Source organism: Colobus angolensis, unplaced genomic scaffold (assembly GCF_000951035.1).
Source record: "Colobus angolensis palliatus isolate OR3802 unplaced genomic scaffold, Cang.pa_1.0 Scaffold204, whole genome shotgun sequence".
NCBI classification, from domain to species: Eukaryota; Metazoa; Chordata; class Mammalia; order Primates; family Cercopithecidae; genus Colobus; species Colobus angolensis.
Genome location: NW_012115200.1, coordinates 1373424 through 1393060, shown reverse-complemented (window position 1 = coordinate 1393060; position 19637 = coordinate 1373424). Strand labels below are relative to the sequence as shown.

Genomic DNA, 19637 nt, shown 5'->3' with positions numbered 1-19637 from the left:
TTCACACATAACAAAATTAACCTTAAATGTAAGTGGGCTAAATGCCCCAATTAAAAGACTAAAAGACACAGCCTGGCAAATTGGACAAAGAGTCAAGACCCATCAGTGTGCTGTATTCAGGAGACCCATCTCACATGCAAAGACAAACACAGGCTCAAAATAAAGGGATGGAGGAAGATCTACCAAGCAAACGGAAAGCAAAAAAAAGCAGAGACTGCAATCCTGGTCTCTGATAAAACAGAGTTTAAACTAACAATAACAGACTGGATAAAGAAAATGTGGCACATATATATATACACCATGGAATACTAAAAAAAGGATGAGTTCATGTCCTTTACAGGGACATAGATGAAGCTGGAAACCATCATTTTCAGCAAACAATCACAAGGACAGAAAATCAAACACCACATGTTCTCACTCATAAGTGGGAGCTGAACAATGAGAACACATGGACATAGGGAGGGGAACATCACACACCAGGGCCCTGCTGGGGGTGGGGGGCTCAGGGAGGGATAGCATTAGGAGAAATACCTAATGTAAATGATGAGTTGATGGGTGCAGCAAACCAACATGGCACATGTATACCTATGTAACAAACCTGCATGTTATGCACCTGTACCCTAGAACTTAAAGTATAATAATAATTTTTTTTAAAAAAAGTTTTGATAACTTCTTTAAAGACTTTCACCAAACTTAGCCCAGAAACAGCTAATAAAACCATGTTAATTGTGGGTTTTTTAAATTACCAAGATAGCACAGATAAAAACCTACAGTCTTTTTAAGATTTAACAATTCTACCAGAATTATCTGAGAAGCAATTTTAGAGTTCCTTCCTGTAGAATGAAATCCAACATATGCTCTCTTAAGATGCCAAATAAATTGGCCAACATTCTGTGACACTGAAAATTTTTAATTCCACTAGTTAGCGTGCACCTGGTTATACACCTAGTTGGTATCCTTCAGAAGATTGCCCAACACTATCTGTTTACATACAATAATTATACACTCAGAAATTAAACATAAACTACATTTACATTTATGATTGTACAGACCTTTAGAAATTCAACAATGCAATCTGTATCTTTGAGAGTCGCACTTTCAAAATAAGAATAAACTATAAAGATTCTTGTTTTTAAAGAAGCAAAAATACATTTAAATACATAACTCCTCCATAACCTTGATCGTATATTTTAAATTACAGTCAACATAAAACGCAAGTACAGCAGCTACTATACAAACAAAATTAATGTCAAATGAAATACAATAGTACAAAATCTCACCAACCAGCCAGTTGGTAAGTCTGACTTTGAGAATGTTTGCGCTGAAGCACATGATACGGTAAAATGAGTAGACCACGGCCTAGCAGGATGAGAGTACTAAGCTGCAAGTGGGATCAGCAAGGCTTGCATGGAAAGCAGGAGCCACCCAAACAAAAGCAAGTCATCTTTTTTCTTTGTTTTTCAGACGGAGTCTTGCTCTGTTGCCCAGGCTGGAATGCAGTGGTGTGGTCTCAGCTCACTGCAACCTCCGCCTCCCGGGTTCAAGCGATTCTCCTGCCTCAGCCTCCCGAGTAGCTGGGAATAGAGGCACGTGCCACCACACCTGGCTGGGTTTTTTTTTGTATTTTTAGTAGAGACGGGGTCTCACCATGTTAGCCAGGATGGTCCCAATCTCCTGACCTCGTGATCCGCCCGTCTCGGCCTCCCAAAGTGCTGGGATTACAGGCGTGAGCCACCGTGCCTGGCCCTATTATATTATTTTTTTTTTTTTTTTAACTAATGAAAACCTGATAAGGTAAAGGTCCCCATCTCAAGTATCTCACATCTAGTCAAGCAGGCAACGAAAAGATGAATTGAATGACAATACAGACAAAAATATAGGGCATTTCCTGATCCAAGCAACCCACGGCACAGACTAAGTTCAGAGACAAACAAAAAGCTACAGGAAAAAATAGCTAAACTTTCATACAAAATAGCTGATTTGGATCGCAAATACAACCAGCAGCAGGCACCCAACAAAGCCTTGTGCTATTCTTCCTCTCTCCCATCCCCTCTGCCACATACCATATTTTGGAAGATTCTATCAAACAATTAATTAAATGACAAAGGTGTACTCCTATTTTAGGTAAAGACACAAACAAGGATCAGTATGAGAGAAGGTACTGACTATGAATTTGAAAATAAAAGGCATTAAGACATTTTAAGTATTTCATTTTATTCTGAATAAACGTAAGGTTTCTCTAAGACTTTTTTGTTCTGTTTTGAGACGAAGTCTCGCTCTGTTGCACAGGCTATAGTGCAGTAGCGCGATCTCCGGTCACTGCAAGCTCCGCCTGCTGGGTTGAAGTGACTCTCCTACCTTGGCCTCCTGAGTAGCTGGGATGACAGGCGTGCGCCACCACACCTGGCTAAATTTTGTATTTTTAGTAGAGACAGGGTTTCACCATGTTACTCAAGCTGGTCTTGAACTCCTTTTAGTGACAGAAATACCACATCATCTCTTCTGTGCCATTGGAGGTGTGACAGCCTCAGGATGGAGCCCAGAAGAGCCCACTATACATGGCAGTGACTCAGGTAAATGGAACACCACCCATTATAAACACAGCACCCAGAAGGAGTACAGATGCACTTTTAATTTTTTTTTTTAAGAGACAAGGTCTCACTTTGTCACCCAAGCTGGAGTGTAATGGCACAATCATAGCTCACTGCAGCCTCTAACACCTAGTCTTAAGCAATCCTCCCACCCCAGCCTCCCAAGTAGCTGGGGCAACAGGTGTACACAGTTAGCTTTTTAAATTTTTATTCTGCAGAGATGAAGTCTCGCTATGTTGTCCAGGCTGGTCTCAAACTCATGTCCTTGAACAATCCTCCCACTCACGCCTCCCAAAGAAGCCTCCCAAAGTGCTGGGATTACATGTGTGAACCACTCTGCCCCACCTCAAATACACTTTACGACCATATCATCAATATAGAGAATGAGGGATTCAGATGCCATAAATATGAAAACCTTGTCCTTCAGCATTCAATTCCAATGAGCACAAACTAACTACTCTGACCAAAAATGGGTGACTAAGTCTTCTAACTCTATTTTACCAGCTCCTACAAAACAAGAAATTATTGATAGTTACAAAAGTTTACAATCTGTTAAAAAATATCTAGTTTATGATCACTTATTTAAATGTTTTATAAATCCCAGTCACAAAAAAGAATGATCCCTTTACTTTACAAGCCAAAAATGCCAAATTATTTTATCATCTGAAAAAAAAAAAAAAAAAAGACTGAAGGGCAAAGTGGCTCACATCTGTAATCCCAGCACTTTGGGAAGCCAAGGTAGGCAGACTGCTTGAGTCCATGAGTTCAAGACCAGCCTAAGCAACATGGCGAAACTGTATCTCTACAAGAAATACAAAAATTAGCTGGGCAGGGTGGTGCACACCTGCAGTCCCAGCTATTCGGGAGGCTAAGGTGGGGAAATTGCTTGAGCCTGGGAGGTAGAGGCTGCAGTGAGCCAAGATCACACCACTGAACTACAGCCTGGGTAATAACGGTGAGACCTTGTCTCCAAAAAAAAGACTAAGAAATCAAATAGACACAAGATAAAGTAGAAGAACATTAGTTCATACTCTAGAACTTCCCAAAAACTCTCATTAACAAAAAGAAAGCAGTTTTAAAATGAACTACATTCCTTTTTTTTCAGACATGGTCTCACCCTATGTCACCCAGTGGTGTGACTGCCTTGAGACCTCCTGGGCTCAAGGAATCCTCTGCCTTATCCTCCCGAGTAACTGGGACTACAGGTGCACACCAACATGCACAGCTAACTTTTTTAGTTTTTCTCGTGTAGAGATGGTTTTGCTATGTGCATCAGGCTGGTTTTGAACTCCTGGCCTCAAGCAATCCTCCCACCTCAGCCTCAAGAGGTGTTGGGATTACAGGTGTGAGCCATGGCGCCCAGCCTGCATGCCTCTCTTACTGGGAAAGACCAATGATATCTCATTCTACTTCTCTTTTACTTACTACTGTTCAGCCAGTGCCTTTTAATTAGCTACCTTACAAATGCCATGCAAATTACCTTTGCCCCTAATGATGGCTAATGAAAGAAAAACTATGTTATAGAGTGAATTTCCATAAAGTGATGACTCCTGGAAGAATGACCAATCTTACGCTGTCATCATCCTCATGAGTGGCAGGTGCAGTCAGGCTCAGGTATCCCCCACAACCCAAAATCGCTGAGGGCTCCTCCAACCTTTGGCTCACAGAGATACTTAAGCACGTGAACAACTTAAAATCTCACTGCCAAGTCTGGTACCAATGTGAGAAGTAATTCTATAGTCACTTTAAATAAATCATTCAGATAGCAGCTAAGAACAATGTGTTACCTAAACCAGTAACATGATACACATAAAAGCAGACTTAGAACAATTACCATCATCTCGATTAATCTTATGATTGAAATGTTTAATCATTCATTTCACTTGTAATCATTATCTTTTATCACTGACCAAACATGCAGTTTTAATGACCCCCTTCTATTATTTATATTGAACATTTTAGGGTTACACTCTAAAGTTACATTATACATTTCATTGGAATTTTAAATAAGCCCTTAAATTTTAAAAAGCTAATCACTATATTCACATCTGCCCTATTTGCATAAAGAAACACTAGAAGGATTCATACAACATTAATACAAGCAGTTACTTATGTGGTGGGACACAAGGGTGACAACGGAGGAATGGGGTGAGCCTTCTCAATGGATACCTTTCTATACTGTTCGGAATTTTGAGCCATCTGAGTACAATACCTATTCAAAGCAAACTTATTTCTACAGAAGCTACCTGAAAATTTTATCACCTACTACATGAATGAATTATCCTGTCAGAATTCTCTTTTCAGTTTACATAAAAAGAGACATAAAACCAATACAGTTGATGTTATTTTTAACCCCATATAAGAGTATATTGGGTAACATGTACTCTGAACTCACAGACTCTTGTTTTAAAAAATAAGACTTTGGTTTTTCATTTTTTTTTTAATCTTAAGGATTCAGGCTTTGGAATACAAGGTGCACTTCCCCTCCTGATAATTCATTTCTAAGACTTTCAACACATATTTTGGCCCTGTTGCCTAAACCAGTACTAAGTCCTGAATAATATCTTTAATGTGCTAAACCAGTTGAGTTAATCCACAGTCACAACTATGGCTTTTCTAGTACTTATCCACTCAAGAGAGAAGCAGGAATGTAGGAGCACACAAACCAGAGTGAAAAACAAAAGAGGCAAGGAAGAGACTGACTGGCTTCCCTCTTCCTCCGCATTCTGAACAGGTTAGAAAGACTTTCACCTTCTCCCATAGGTCTGTCTGCCTTCATCTAAACCAAGATAGCAACTTCCTGTTCCCTGGTCCCTAGCAGCATTTACATACCCTTTCCTGAACTATTTTCCACAGCATTTCCACCTAGCTTTTCCATGACATAATTTGTGTTACTATTTTAAATGTCTTAAAACCACAGTTACCCACAGGGAACTAACTCATCTGCCTGTGCTCTCCAAAACTCCAGCCCACAGCCACCTTGACGTTTGGTAGTCACGCCCCACACCCGAGGATGATCGAGGAAAAGTGTACATTTGGCCAAGCGTGGTGGCTCACGCCTGTAATCATAGTACTTTGGGAGGCCGAGGCAGGCAGATCACGAGGTCAGGAGACCGAGACCATCCTGGCTAAGACGGTGAAACCCTGTCTACCAAAAATACAAAAAATTAGCTGGGCGTGGTGGTGGGTGCCTGCAATCCCAGCTACTCAGGAGGCTGAGGCAGAAGAATCGCTTAAACCAGGGAGGCAGAGGATGCAGTGTGCCGAGATCGCACCTCTGCACCCCAGCCTGGGTGACAGAGCAAGACTCGTCTCAAAAAAAAAAAAAAGAAAGAAAAGAAAAATTATTTTAAGATTTTTAAGAATAATGTGCAAAAATAACAGATCCCACATCAATCACAGATATTTGGAATTCCACACCACTCCATCTTTATATTAGTTAATAAAATCTAATCTTTGATTTTATTTATGTATTTTTTTGAGACAGTGTCTCGCTCTGTCACCCAGGCTAGAGTGCAGTGGCGCAATCTCGGCTCACTGCAACCTCTGCCTCCCAGGTTCAAAAGGGTCTCCTGCCTCAGCCTCACGTACAGCTGGGATTATAGGCACCATCCCCCCACCACGCCTAGCTAATTTTTGTATTTTAGTAGAGACAGGGTTTCACTATGTTGGCCGGGCTGGTCTCAAACTCCTGAACTCAGGTGATATGCCCGCCTCAGCCTCCTGAAGTGCTGGGATTACAGGTGTGAGCTACCACGCCCAGCCCTAATCTAACCCATAAATCAGAATTAAATTCATAAAAGACATGACATTGAAATATAAATACCTTCACAAATGAAACTTGAGGGTGTTCTTTAGCTAACTCTGCCATAACTTCATTCATCTGTGCACACTGTGGAGCCCATGGTGCCCAGAAATGGACCACAAGGAGGGATCTGTAAATCAATTAAATGCACTGATTTAAAATTATACCAATTTTGGAAATAAACAAATACTGATATAGATTAAATTACCAAAAAAAAAAACTTTAAAAGAACTGCCTGAAGTTTTTCATATTGCTAGAATTTTGTTGTATACAACACTGGAATGTAAAAGCACTCTGCAAGGTCTTGAGACTTTCAGATAAATTTTCAAGTCAATGGCATCTTGAGTCAAGCCCATTTGAAGTAGATCTGAATATTCATCCACATCAATTAAAAGTCATGCAAATCACTGTTGTTGGGAGTGTAAATCAGTTCAACCACTGTGGAAGACAGTGTAGCAATTCCTCAAGGATCTAGAACCAGAAATACCATCTGACCCAGCAATCCCATTACTGGGTATATACTCCAAAGATTATAAATCATTCTACTATAAAGACACATGCATACATATGTTTATTGCAGCACTATTTACAATATCAAAGACTTGGAACCAACCCAAATGCCCATCAATGATAGACTGGATAAAGAAAATATGGCACATATATACTATGGAATACTATGCAGTCATAAAAAGGAATGAGTTCATGTCCTTTGCAGGGACATGGATGAAGCTGGAAGCCACCATTCTTAGCAAACTAACACAGGAACAGAAAAACAAATGCTGCACGTTCTCACTCATAAGCGAGAGGTGAACAATGAGACCATATGGATACAGGGAGGGAAATATCACATACCGGGGCCTGTCGGGGGTAGGGGCCAAGGGGAGGGAAAGCATTAGGACAAATAACTAATGTATACAGGGTTTAAAACCTAGATGATGGGTTGATAGGTGCAGCAAACCACCATGGAACATGTATACCTATGTAAGAAACCTGCACGTTCTGCACATGTATCCCAGAACTTAAAGTAAACAAACAAACAAACAAAAAGCCAGGTAAATCAACTGTATTTTCAGACCCCTGGGCAAAGTGGAAACTGAATTTCCGTATTAATGGCACAATGTTTGTGAAAAATGGTTGTAGACACATTATTACTAGTAATATCATTATTTACTTTTCTAATGTGGTATAGTGAAGAGACACAACCGTGACCATAGAAACAGTAGTAAGTGTTGAAAATGAAGGCATGCCAGTGGAAAATGAGGAAAAGAACAGAACTACTTTTCACAAAGACATTCTTTTATACTTTTTAATATTTATGCTACAAAAGATTTTTCCAGGCACAGTGGCTCACATTTGTAATCCCAGCACTCTGGGAGGCCGAGGCAGGCAGATCACTTGAGGTCAGCAGTTCAAGACCAGCCTGGCTAACATGGTGAAACCTCATCTCTACTAAAAATACAAAAAATTAGCCAGGTGTGTTGATGCATGCCTGTAATCCCAGCTACTCAGGAGGCTGAGGCAGAAGAACTGTTTGAACCCGGGAGGCAAGAGGTTGCAGTGAGCTGAGATCACACCACTGCACTGCAGCCTGGGCAGCAGAGCAAGACTCTGTCTCAAAAAAAAAAAAAAGATTTTTATAGGCCAGGAAAGGTGGCTCATGCCTGTAATCAGCATTTTGGGAGGCTAAGGTGGAAGGATCACTTGAGCCCAGGGGATCGAGGCTGCAATGAGCTATGATCGTACCGCTACACTCCAGTGTGGGCAACAGAGTAAGATCCATTAAAAAAAAATAATAAAAAATTTCTAAACATTTATAGTATGAACACACAGAATAGATTAATAACTCAGTATCTACTTTAGTTAGCTTTCATACAAAATTATCTTGGCAAAGATATCTATGGTCATATCCAACTAATAAATCCTTCAGTTTTATGGAATTCTGTTCAAACATAATACCACCTCCCAAAAAAAAAACTGAAAAATCACAAACAGAAATATGTTCCATGGCAAAAAGAAACAAGGACAACTAACCTATGAGTAAAGAAAGGAATAACAAACTGTAAAAACCGATCAAATAATACCAGTGAGAAGAGAATAAGCCTACAATAAAGTGTCAGGAAAGCAGAAGCAAAGAGCAGCATGAGGATTTTGAAGGTAGAAAGGACAGGATTTGGTGACAGATGAGGCAGTCTACAGCTGGCTCCAAGTTCTGGCTTAGAGACTGACAGCTAGTGGCGAAACTATGCCTCAAATCATAGTGCAGAAGCTGCCAACCTGAGGAAAGGAAGTTTAATGGGCTGTTAGTATGATGTCTAGACCTCAGGGAAGAAGTCTACACTTGATATACAGATTTGGGAATCAAGAAAGGAACAGTGCCAGCACCAACCTGCAAAGGGATACAGAGGGACACAGAAGAGACCCGAGGTCAGCGCCTCAGGGGGCTTAGCAACATTCAGTTAGGACAGATGGAGGAGAAGGAACTCATGTAGTGAAGCAGAGAAGCGGTCCTAGGCGGTACTGGAAGACTAAAGGGTCTCAAAGAAGTCAAGAGAAGAGTGTCAAGAGGGACTGATAATCATCCAATGCAGTGGGAAAGGGCAACTAACAGAGAGAGTAACTTCAATAGAATAGCAGCAGCACAGGTCAGACTGCAGTCCACTGAGGACTGAAGTGAAGATGAGGAAGAAGAGATATACTCTAAGAGATCTGTACAGGCAGAGGGAAAAACAAAATCAAGGGATGGGCTTTTTTAATACAAGAAAATCTTCATATGTTTACTTTACCAGGGGATAGTGCAAATGGAGAGGGAAAGGCTGTAGACACAAGAGAGCTGAGGATGCAAGGACTCAGAAGAGGCAGGAGAGGGGAAATCCAGAGCAGAGAAGAGCTTACCTTGCAGAAGAAGGAGGCAGTCTCCTCTGAGTCAGGAGCTAAGGAATGAAGAAATGGTAAGGCTACAAATAAATGGTAAGTGCTGGGATACGTGGGAGTGGAAGGAGGGCTCGGGGAGATACTACCTGAAGTCCTGTTTTCTCTCAGGTGGGAAGCAAGGTCATTTGTCGAAACATAGGAAAATAGAGAGCAGAGACCTCTGGTAGGACTGATGAAGGGAGAGTGTCCACAGGCACACAAAAGGAAAGCAGGATGCTCCAAATAAAGACCCACCTAAGGCAGGGAAGGACACATTCTAGGAGCCCCCAATCACTGGCTGTTAATTTGCATCCAGCACAACTCAGCAACTTCAACGGTTGAGTAGGTGAGGCCTCAGGTCCAAGGCAAAGACTGTGCTGTTTCAATCAAGCACTGTTTCATTTTCCTCCTGTGCATTCAGCTAGATTACATTTTTCAGTCTTTTCCTTGCAGTTGTCTGGGGCCCTGGAACTGAATTCTGGCCCTAAAACTAGAACACAGGCCTGATCCCTCAAAATCCTCCCTCAGGAGCCTCTGCCCACCATAGCCTCCAGCAATGAAGAGGATCCAGGGAGGCTCCATTGCCTAAGGATGGCGAGAACAAAACAGAGGTTCAGAGGTCTCCTGCAAGAATGCTCACGGCAGCCGTATACATAGTAACTCAAAACTGGAAATCAGCCAGATGCCCGCCAATGGGGAAAGTGATAGACATTCATACAACGGAATGTAACTCAGCAGTAAAAAGGAACCAACTACAAACACAGGCAATGACATGGATGAAGCTCAAAAATATGTGAGCAAACGATGCCACAGACAAAGAACTGTATGATTCCACTCACACAAAGTCCAAGAGCAGGGAAAACTCATCTACGGTGACAGTAAGAAATCAGTCGTTTGGGTAAAGGAGATAGAAAACTTCCTGGGTTCTACATTCTTCCTGTGAATGGTGGTTATTGGTATGTATACAATTGTGAAAATTCATCACATCTGACGATTAAGATCTGTGCATTTTGTTACTGTATGTAATACTTCAATTTCTTTATAAAGCTGGGATATCATTTTTCACCAAATTGACCAAAAAAAAATTTTTTTTCTCTTTTTTTGAGACAGGGTCTTACTTTAATGCCTGGAGTGCAAGGCAAGTGTAGCCTCGACTTCCTGGGCTCAGGTGATCCTCCCACCTCCACCTCCCAGACTACAGCCATATTTTGTTCTTTGTAAAGTTGGGGTTTTGCCAATGCCCAGGCTGGCCTCAAACTCCTGGGCTCAAGCAATCAATCCGCCTGCATTCACCTCTCAAAGCGCTGGGATTACAGGCATGAGCCACCGTGCCCAGCCAACAAAAGCACTGTTTAAATCATAATATTCAATGATAAAAAGGACAATGAGAAGTACTTTCATGTCCTAATGGAAAAATTAAATTGGGACCTTTCAGAAATTTCTTACACATAAGTATCAATCCTAAGGAGTAATTAAGAGAAAAAGATTTTCTGTATGTGGATATTTTCCCACTATTTTACATAGCAAATCAGAAAAATCTGATGCTCAATAATAGTTTTTAAATGGTCATAAGAAAATATTATAAAGCCATTACAAATCAAATTTTCAAAGAACTTTCAATGCCACAGTAATACTAATATAACTACATTTTTCAAAAATTAAAGTAGGTTACCAAACTTTATAACAGTATGAGTCCAAATAAGTAAAAAAGAAAAAAAGAAGGTATGCTATAGAAACAGAATTCATTTCAGTTTCATTATTACTAACACGGCTTTGAAGAGTAATTTAACTTCCACATCTGTAAAATAGCAATAACCAACACTCTGGGATGTTGAGAAGATGAAACAAAAATATAAAACATTTGAAAACATTAAAACATGATATTGTTAGTTGAAATTATCCACAATATTCTCCTATTTAATGCTTAACTTCCATTCTCAATTAAGCACATAATGTCCAGTATTATAAGGACATACTATATCTGAAACAAATATAAACATTATCCCCTTTTGGATTATATGTTACAGTATTCTTTCCATCTTAATGGATAGCCCCGTATGCCTGGTGCACTGTTGGAGAAAAACATCAGACAAAAACCACATTCAAATCCTGACTAATGTAATTTTAGACAACGTAATAAACGTCAGCTCTTTATCAGCAAATAGTTGTTTTTCAATTATTATAGTATTCTGCTACTACATTCATCTGCAGATAATACCAGCTACTGCTTATTATACATATCATATACCAAACCTGCTTACTCTGCAAATGGATATTAATAACCCCATTGTACAGACCAGCTGAGATTTCAGCAACTTATGTAAATATCTGATTCAATTACTTAAAAGAAAAAAATTTCAATTCATGTCAAATTTTAAAATTGGAGAAGCAATGATTTGGAAAGTACATTTAAAATTATTACATCAACACAAGTACTAAAATTCAGGCACTTTTTGTTTGTTTTTTGAGACAGGGTCTCACTCTGTCACCCAGGCTGGAGTATAGTGGCAGGATCACAGCTCACCGCAGCCTGGAACTCCTGGGCTCAAACAATCCTCCCACCTCTGCCTCCTGAGTAGCTGGGGACTACAGGTATGCATCACCATGCCTGGCTACTTTTTTTATTTTTTGTAGAGATGGGTTCTCACTATGTTGTCCAAGCTAGTCTCAAACTCCTGGCCTCAAGTCATCCTCCCAAAGTGCTGGGATTGCTGGTGTGAGCCACCATAATATTCTTAAATGTCTCCATCTTCACCAAAAAAGCTGCAGAAATTTGCTCCTTCCCCAGATGCCACACATCGTTTCTCGTGTGTCCATTTAAAATAGTCACTAAGGAAAGTGTACATTGTTTCCTGGGTCATTTCAAGTACAAACCAGTGGCAAGGATACATCCAAATGGTATTCACATTTAAACTTTTATCCATTTTGACCAGGCGCGGTGGCTCATGCCTGCAATCCCAGCACGCTGGAAGGCCAAAGCGGGCAGATCACGTGAGGTCAGGAGTTCGAGACCAGCCTGGCCAACATGGTGAAACTCATCTCTACTAAAAATGCAAAAATTAGCCAGGCGTGGTGGTGGGTACCTGCAATCCCAGCTACTTGGAAGGCTGAGGCATGAGAATCGTTTGAACCCATGAAGTGGAGGTTGCAGTGAGCCAAGATTGTGCCACTCCACTCCACTCCACTCCAGCCTGGGCAACAGAGAGAGACTGTCTCAAAAAAAAAAAAAAACTTTTTTCCATTTTGATAGTTTAAGGACTTTTTAAAACATGAAGCATTTAAAACAAACATATAAAACACATAGACAAAACAGTCTTTTCAGGTGATGGTAAATTCAAAACGTTTACTTAGGGCAGGTCCACACAAGACCACCTGCTCATTTCAAGAGGTCACTTTTGGTGACTCCCGTGATTGTGCGGATCTGTACTGGATGAGTCAGAGCCCAGCTTCCATCAGTGAGTAAATGTCACATGTCCCCCCCACAACCCCTGCTTTTTTTCGTTAATAATTTCCCAGGTAAACCTGAAATGCCTAAAGAGCTGTGTTATTTCATCACCCCCATAAAGCATTTCTAACCATTAGTCAGTAACTCTCACCCCTCCCTATTTCCAAAGGCAACACCCCATCTCACCTGCACTCTCCATTGCAGAATCAGAGTACTACTTGCCTCTAATTCAAATTCAGTCAGCAAAATTTCACTCAATTTAGATCAACAGTGCTGGTCACGGGGGCTCAAGCCTGTAATTCCAATACTTTACAAGGGCGAGGCAGGCGAATCACTTGAGCTCAGGAGTTCCAGGGACCAGCCTGCGCAACATGAAGAAACCCTGTCTCTACGAAAAATACACAAATTAGCCCAGCGTGGTGGACCGCACGTGTAGTCCCAGCTACTCAGGAGGCTGAGGTGGGAGGATCGCTTGAACCCAGGAGGTAGAGGCTGCAGTGAGCCGAGACCACGCCACTGTACTCAGCCTGGGCAACAGAGCAACAGCCTGTTTCGAAAACAGAACAAAACAAAATTTGGATCAATAAGCATTTCTGGCCAGATGTGGTAGCTCACACCTGTAATCCCAACCCTTTGGGAGGCTGAGGAGGATAGCTCGCTTGAGTCCAGAAGGTCGAGACAAGGCTGGGCAACGCGGAGACCTCGTCTCTACAAAAAAATATAAAAATCAGCCGGGCGTGGTGGTGAGCATCTGTGGTCCCAGCTACTCCAGAGGCTAAGATGGGAGGATGAGGTGGGCGGATCCTCCTGGGAGGAGGAGGCTGCAGGGAGCTGTGATCACTTCCCTACACTGCAGCCTAGGTGACTGAGCCAGACCCTGTCGCAAAAACAAAACAAAACAAAGTATATTTTGCCTGTAAATTCCATGAACCACTCTGCTTCCTACCTAAGGGCCAACATCTACTGAGTGTTTCCTGCATACTAGGCATTGTATTAATTGTATTTTACGTACGTCATCTCATTTAACCCGCACAACAACCCTGAGGTACTAATAGGTGATGATCTATTTCATCGTTGGGAAACTGAGGCTTGGGTATGAAGTGTGCCCAGGGGCTACATGGCTAGCGAGTGGCTGCAGTGGGACTGGATCCCAGGCAATCCGACATAAGAGCTCCCATAACAACCGCTATTAATACAACTAAGAGAACAACTCAGCCCTTGGAGGAGTCTACAATGTGAGGTGGTATTATCACGGAGAGTCCACGCGTGGACCTTTCCCCGCACACACGCACGCCAGTAAGCATTTACTCGTAAGCATGCTTGCCGTTCAGAGCTTCTAGTCCACCCAGAAAACGTTTCCTATGCATTCCTGAGGATCTTCTTTTGTCTTCCCGGGGACGGAAGACTTGACACCGGCGCCAAATCTGAACAGACTCTCTCTCCCTACACCAGTTCATGGAACAGGAAATCTGTCTGCGGCAACAGGTTAAGTCTGAGGCTACCTGCTGACCAACAAACTTTAAAGGCTGACTTCAAAAGGCAGCCAGGCCTAGCTAATGCAGCGGGGCCTTCCCTAGCCGCTCTTCCTGCGACAGGGGCGTTCCTGAAGGGAGGCTGAAGAGCAATGGGCCGACGACGGGTCTGCAGCTCCCTCCCCGCGGGCACAGGAAAGGTGGAGCCCGCAGCCATGGGTCCCCGCTCCGTGGCGCGGTGGGCCGGGGTCTCGGCACCGCCCCGTCCCCCGTCCCGCCGCTGCAGCAAGGCTGAGTCACCGCCTCCGTCCCGCTGCGGGGCCGCCCAGGCCAGAGGACGGGAAGGTCGCGTCCCCCGGGCTTGGACAGCCGTCGGGGTCGGAGCGAGGGCCGGGGCCGGGGCTGCGAGGAGAGCCTCGAGCCCTGCTCGCTGTTCCGGGGCGGGGAGCCCGCGGTTCGGGCCAGTCAGCGCCGGAGGCTCGGGGGAATCCACGGGTGGCGCCGGGCCCGGTCCCCCGAGGCCGAAGCGAGCCGAGCGCCAAGGAGCCGGGCTGGGCCACCCGCCGCCCCACACCGGCCCGGTCTCGCGGCCTCTCCCGCCGGCTCCTCACTCCTGCCGCTCGCCGCCTCGCTTACTTGGCTTTGAGGCGCAGCAGCTCCTCAAACTGCCCGGCTGAGCCGACCTCCTCCAGCGCCGCTACAGCTGCCTCAGCCGCCCCCGCCGCCATGCTGCCGCCGCCAGCCAGAAGCAGTCGAGTGCCGGCGGCCGGATGTAGGCGGGGCCGCGGAGAGCTTAGCGGCTGCGCGAGGGAAAGCCCCGCCCCTGCCTGCGCTGACGCTGCAGAGCCTGAGAAAACCCAGAAAGGGCCTTGGCAGCGGGCGCTGAATCCCGCTGGGTGGCTCTGGATCCCGCTGGTTGGCTCTGGATCCCGCTGAGGGGCTCTGACCCTGCCAGGTCTGGGCACTCCGCTGCGGGCCTCCTGGCTTCCGGAGTTCATGGCTGCCATGGTTCCTGGCTGTCAGGGTTCCTGGCTGTCGGGCCTCCCTGGCTGTAGTGGCTCCTGGCTGTAGGCGCTCCTGGCTCTGTAAGGGCTTCTGGCTATAGTGGCTTCTGGCCGTCGAGGCCCCTGGCTGTGGGGGTTCCTGGCTGTAGAGGCTCCTGGGTGTTAGAGTTCCTGGCTTCCTGGCTATAGTAGGGGCTCCTGGGTGTTGGGGTTCCTTGCTGTCAGGGCTCCTGGTTGTAGAGGCTTCTGGCTGTTGGGTTCCTGGCTGTCGGGGTGACTGGGTGTCAGGGCTCCTGGTGGTAGGGTTTCTGGCTATAGTAGGGACTCCTGGGTGTCAGGGTTCCTTGCTGTCAGGACTCCTGGTGGTAGAGGCTTCTGGCTGTTGGGGTTCCTGGGTGTCAGGGCTCCTGGGTGTCAGGGTTCCTGGCTATCAGGGCACTTGACTCCTTAGGCTCCTGGCTTTTGGGGCTTCAGACCTTCCTTGCACTTCCTGTGTCTCCTGGGTCTGTCATAGTGAGAAGGGGCCGGTGGAGGAGTGAGGGTGAGACGTGTGAGTGAAAGTGAAATCAGATGTGTACATTTAGGAAGCTGAAATTATCAAAAATGAAATTGCATAAAGGTGAGGAAGAACTGGGAGGTTTGGGAACAGAAGTGGTAGATCTTGAACTTCAACACAGACAGGGTGCTTCCAACTCAGTCTTGAATTCAGACCTGAACCTGGAGCCCACAGCATGTCCCTCCTCCCCGGCCTCCGCGCCTGCCACCACTCACTGCAGCCCCACCGAGCCATCACCCATTGTAACCTCAGAACAGAAGGGGCTGCTGGGTGGGTCCACTGGGTTGGGGGCCTGGCTCCAAGATCCCTGCATTCCTCCTGCCTGGCCTCCTCAGGTGGTCCGTGGCTTGTCTTTCTCCCTTGGGAATCTCCCTGATGTGGGCTCTCTATGTGGCATACTCTGTATCCCTATGCTTCCCACACACTTTCTGGCCTGAGTTATCTCCACTCCCCCAGTGACATCAACCTCCAGGGAAACCTCAACAGCCAGCCCAGAACCCTCCCCTGCACCCCAGAGCCCAGCATCCATTAACTTTGAGGAGGGGCCATCTTTTATTGGATATCCCCAAACCACACTGGGCCTTCCCTCCAAAGTGCCTCTCCTCTTGGTTCCCATCTCAGGGAACACCATCGCTCCCACCCAGACACTGGGACTCCCTCTGACTGGTCCCCCTGCTGTCCCTGGGCTTTGAGGCCAAGCCCCCACAGAGCCTTCCCTACTAGCCAGGTGTTCCCAGGCCCCCTGTGCTTGCTTCTACCATGGCCTGTCTCATGTTCTAGAACTGTGTTTGTCGCCTCCATTGGCCTGTGTTCTCAAAGGGCAAAAGCTGGTCTGTGTCTCAGTGCCTGGATCAGAGTCAGACACATAGGAGGCGCTCAGTCTGCGCTAACAGCTGCCAGAGGACTGGGCTCACTGGATTGCAAAGACTTCGTATGAGAAACGTAGCATATCATTCATACTTTTTATATTGATTACATGTTGAAATGAGGATATTTGGATATATTGGGTTTTCTGAAATATATTATTTAAATTGGCCTCTTTTACCTTTGGCTCCTGAGAAATGTCTAATTTCATAGACAACTTTCATTCGTGGCCCTTGAGTTTTCTTGGGCAGCAGTACTGTGGTGATTAAAAGAGGCCTTTTGGAGCCTGTCACATGTATACCTCACCTGGAGAAATACATGGTATTGAACACAGTAAATTATGTTATTTAAAATGCAACGGGAGAATGATAAGGAACCATTTTGTATCTTGCCTGTGGTGGTAGGAACACACACTAAACATGATAAAATTGTTAGAACTTGGCTGGGCGCTCTGACTCACACCTGTAATCCCAACACTTTGGAAATCCCAGGCAGGAAGATCACTTCAGCCGAGGAGTTGGAGACCAGCAGGGCAACATAGGACGACCCAGTCTCTACAAAAAAAAAAAAAAAAAAAATGAGCCGGGCATGGTGGCTCACACTTGTGGTCCCAGCGAGGTGAGAAGCTGAGGTGAGAAGATCACTTGAGCCTGGGAGTTGGAGGCTGCAGCGAGCCATGATCCTGCCACTGCTACTGCCCACTCACCTGGGCAACAGAGCGAGACCCTGTCTCAAAAACACAAACAAACTAAACACACACACACGCACATACACACGAGTACAAGTAAAACTGGGAAAATCTGAAAAAGTTCAGTGGATTGTTTATAAATATCAACATCCTGGTTGTAATATTACAGTTTTGCGAGGTGTTGTCATTGTAAGAAAGTGTACACAGGATCTGTATTATTTCTTACAACTGTATGTGAATCTACAGTTCTTTTAAAATAAAAAGTTTAGTTACAAACAATGTAAATAAGATTTTAAAGTTTACTATGAAAATAATGCAATAGGAGGGAAAAATGACACCATGTCAAAAAAAAGAAAAAGATACCATGTCATAAAACAAGATACACATTCCGGTCATCATTTTTTTTTCTTTCCTTTTCTTTTTTTGAGATGGAGTTTTGCTCCTATTGCCCAGGCTGGAGTGCAGTGGCGTGATCTCGACTCACCACAACCTCCGCCTCCCAGGTTCAAGCGATTCTCCTGCCTCAGCCTCCCAAGTAGCTGGGATTACGGGGATGTGCCACCACGCCCGGCTAATTTTGTATTTTTAGTAAAGATGGGGTTTCTCCATGTTGGTCAGGCTGGTCTCAAACTCCTGTTCTCAAGTGATCCGCCCACCTCAGCTTCCCAAAGTGCTGGGATTACAGGCGTGAGCCACTGCGCCCAGCCTGTGATTATCATTTTTAAGTAGAATTGAATGTAAATAAAACATAACTGTATCAGTGAATGGTGCATAGAAAAGGGTCTCCAGAAGGATGCTCCCCAAATTATTTTCAGAGCTTGCCTCCAGAGAGCGGAAACAGAGGAGAGCTGAAGGGAGGCCCTTCACTTTCGCTTACACATTTCTTTGTGTCATTTGCATGTTTTCCAATAGCATGGACTGCTTTTGGAATTTAAAAAATTATGAAATTGTATTGCACAGGGGAAATGTGCTATAGTGAATCCTTTTCAAAAGAAACAGTAATCACCCCTCAAATGTGGCTGTTTATAAATGCTGATTTTTCTTTTCTTTTTTTTAATTATTCATTTATTGATTTATTTATTTATTTTTGAGATGGAGTCTCACTCTGTCACCCAGGCTGGAGTGCAGTGGTGCGATCTTGGCTCACTGCAAGCTCCACCTCCCAGGTTCACGCCATTCTCCTGCCTAAGCCTCCCAAGTAGCTGCGACTACAGGTGCGTGCCACCACGCCTGGCTAATTTTGTGTATTTTTAGTAGAGACAGAGTTTCATCGTGTTAGCTAGGAGGGTCTCGATCTCCTGGCCTTGTGATTCGCCCGCCTCGGCCTCCCAAAGTGCTGGGATTACAGGCATGAGCCACTGTGCCTGGCCTGCTGATTTTTCTTTTAAGTGGAATTTGCTGAAAGTAGCACAAACCAGTTGCAGAGCAGACTCTTTAAAAAGAAAAATGCTATGAAAACTCCTGGATAACACTTCCATTTTCGCCCTTTTTGTAGTTTATTATTGTAGGGGCCACAGGAAAGCTTCCCCTTAGCCCTCGGATGGTTTGCTGAAAATCACTGATAAGGCAGACTAATAGGAGAAAAGATATACAAATTTATTTGATCACAGTTTCACGTGACTCGTGAAGACTCAGAGATACAGGGAAAACTGTCCATTTTTATGCTTAGGTTCAACAAAGTATGGACAGTTGTGTAGAAATACGATTGGACAAAATGGGTGTGCTCTTACACTAGCAGAACTCACTAGGGGCTTCGCAGATGCTGACCCCCCCCCACCCCCCGCCGCAGGAACCTCCTGCTACCAGCCATGGTGAATCCCACCATGTTCTTCAACATGGCCATCAATGGTAAGCCCTGGGGCCATCAAACAGCCCTTCAGGCTGTTTGCAGACAAGATTCCAAAGACAGCAGAACACTCTCCTGCTCTGAGCACTGGAGGGAAAGGATTTTGTCACAAGGGTTCCTGCTTTCACAGAATTATTCCAGGTTTATGTGTTAGGGTGCTAGCTTCATACGCCATAATGGCACTGGTGGCAAGTCCATCTACAGGGAGAAATTTGATGATGAAAACTATAGCCTGAAGCATACAGGACCCGGCATGTTGTCCAAGGCAAATGCTGGACCCAACACATAGAGTTCCCAGTTTTGCATCTGCACTGCCAAGATTCAGTGGTTGCATGGCGAGCCTGTGGTCTTTGGCAAGGTGAAAGAAGGCATGAGGGTCCAGAAATGGCAAGACCAGCAAGAAGGTCACCATTGCTGACTGTGGACAACTCTAATAAATATGACTTTGTGTTTTAT

General features: G+C 44.5%; 1 protein-coding gene and 1 pseudogene across 2 annotated transcripts in view; one reads left to right on the top strand and one right to left on the bottom strand.

Annotated features, from left to right (window-relative positions):
• The window catches only part of GLRX3 (glutaredoxin 3), a 43425-nt gene extending 28434 nt beyond the window's left edge, over nt 1-14991 (bottom strand). For both annotated transcript variants that reach the window (XM_011941958.1, XM_011941957.1), the window contains exons 1-2: nt 14860-14991; nt 6418-6526 (exon numbers count right to left, since the gene is read on the bottom strand). In XM_011941958.1, the coding sequence (XP_011797348.1) occupies nt 6418-6526; nt 14860-14951 (201 nt within the window). In that variant the 5' untranslated portion in view covers nt 14952-14991. The remainder of the gene's footprint in view (nt 1-6417; nt 6527-14859) is intronic.
• A 4152-nt stretch (nt 14992-19143) lies between these two features.
• Nucleotides 19144-19615, top strand: LOC105511766 (annotated as a pseudogene).
• The last annotated feature ends 22 nt before the right edge of the window (nt 19616-19637 follow it).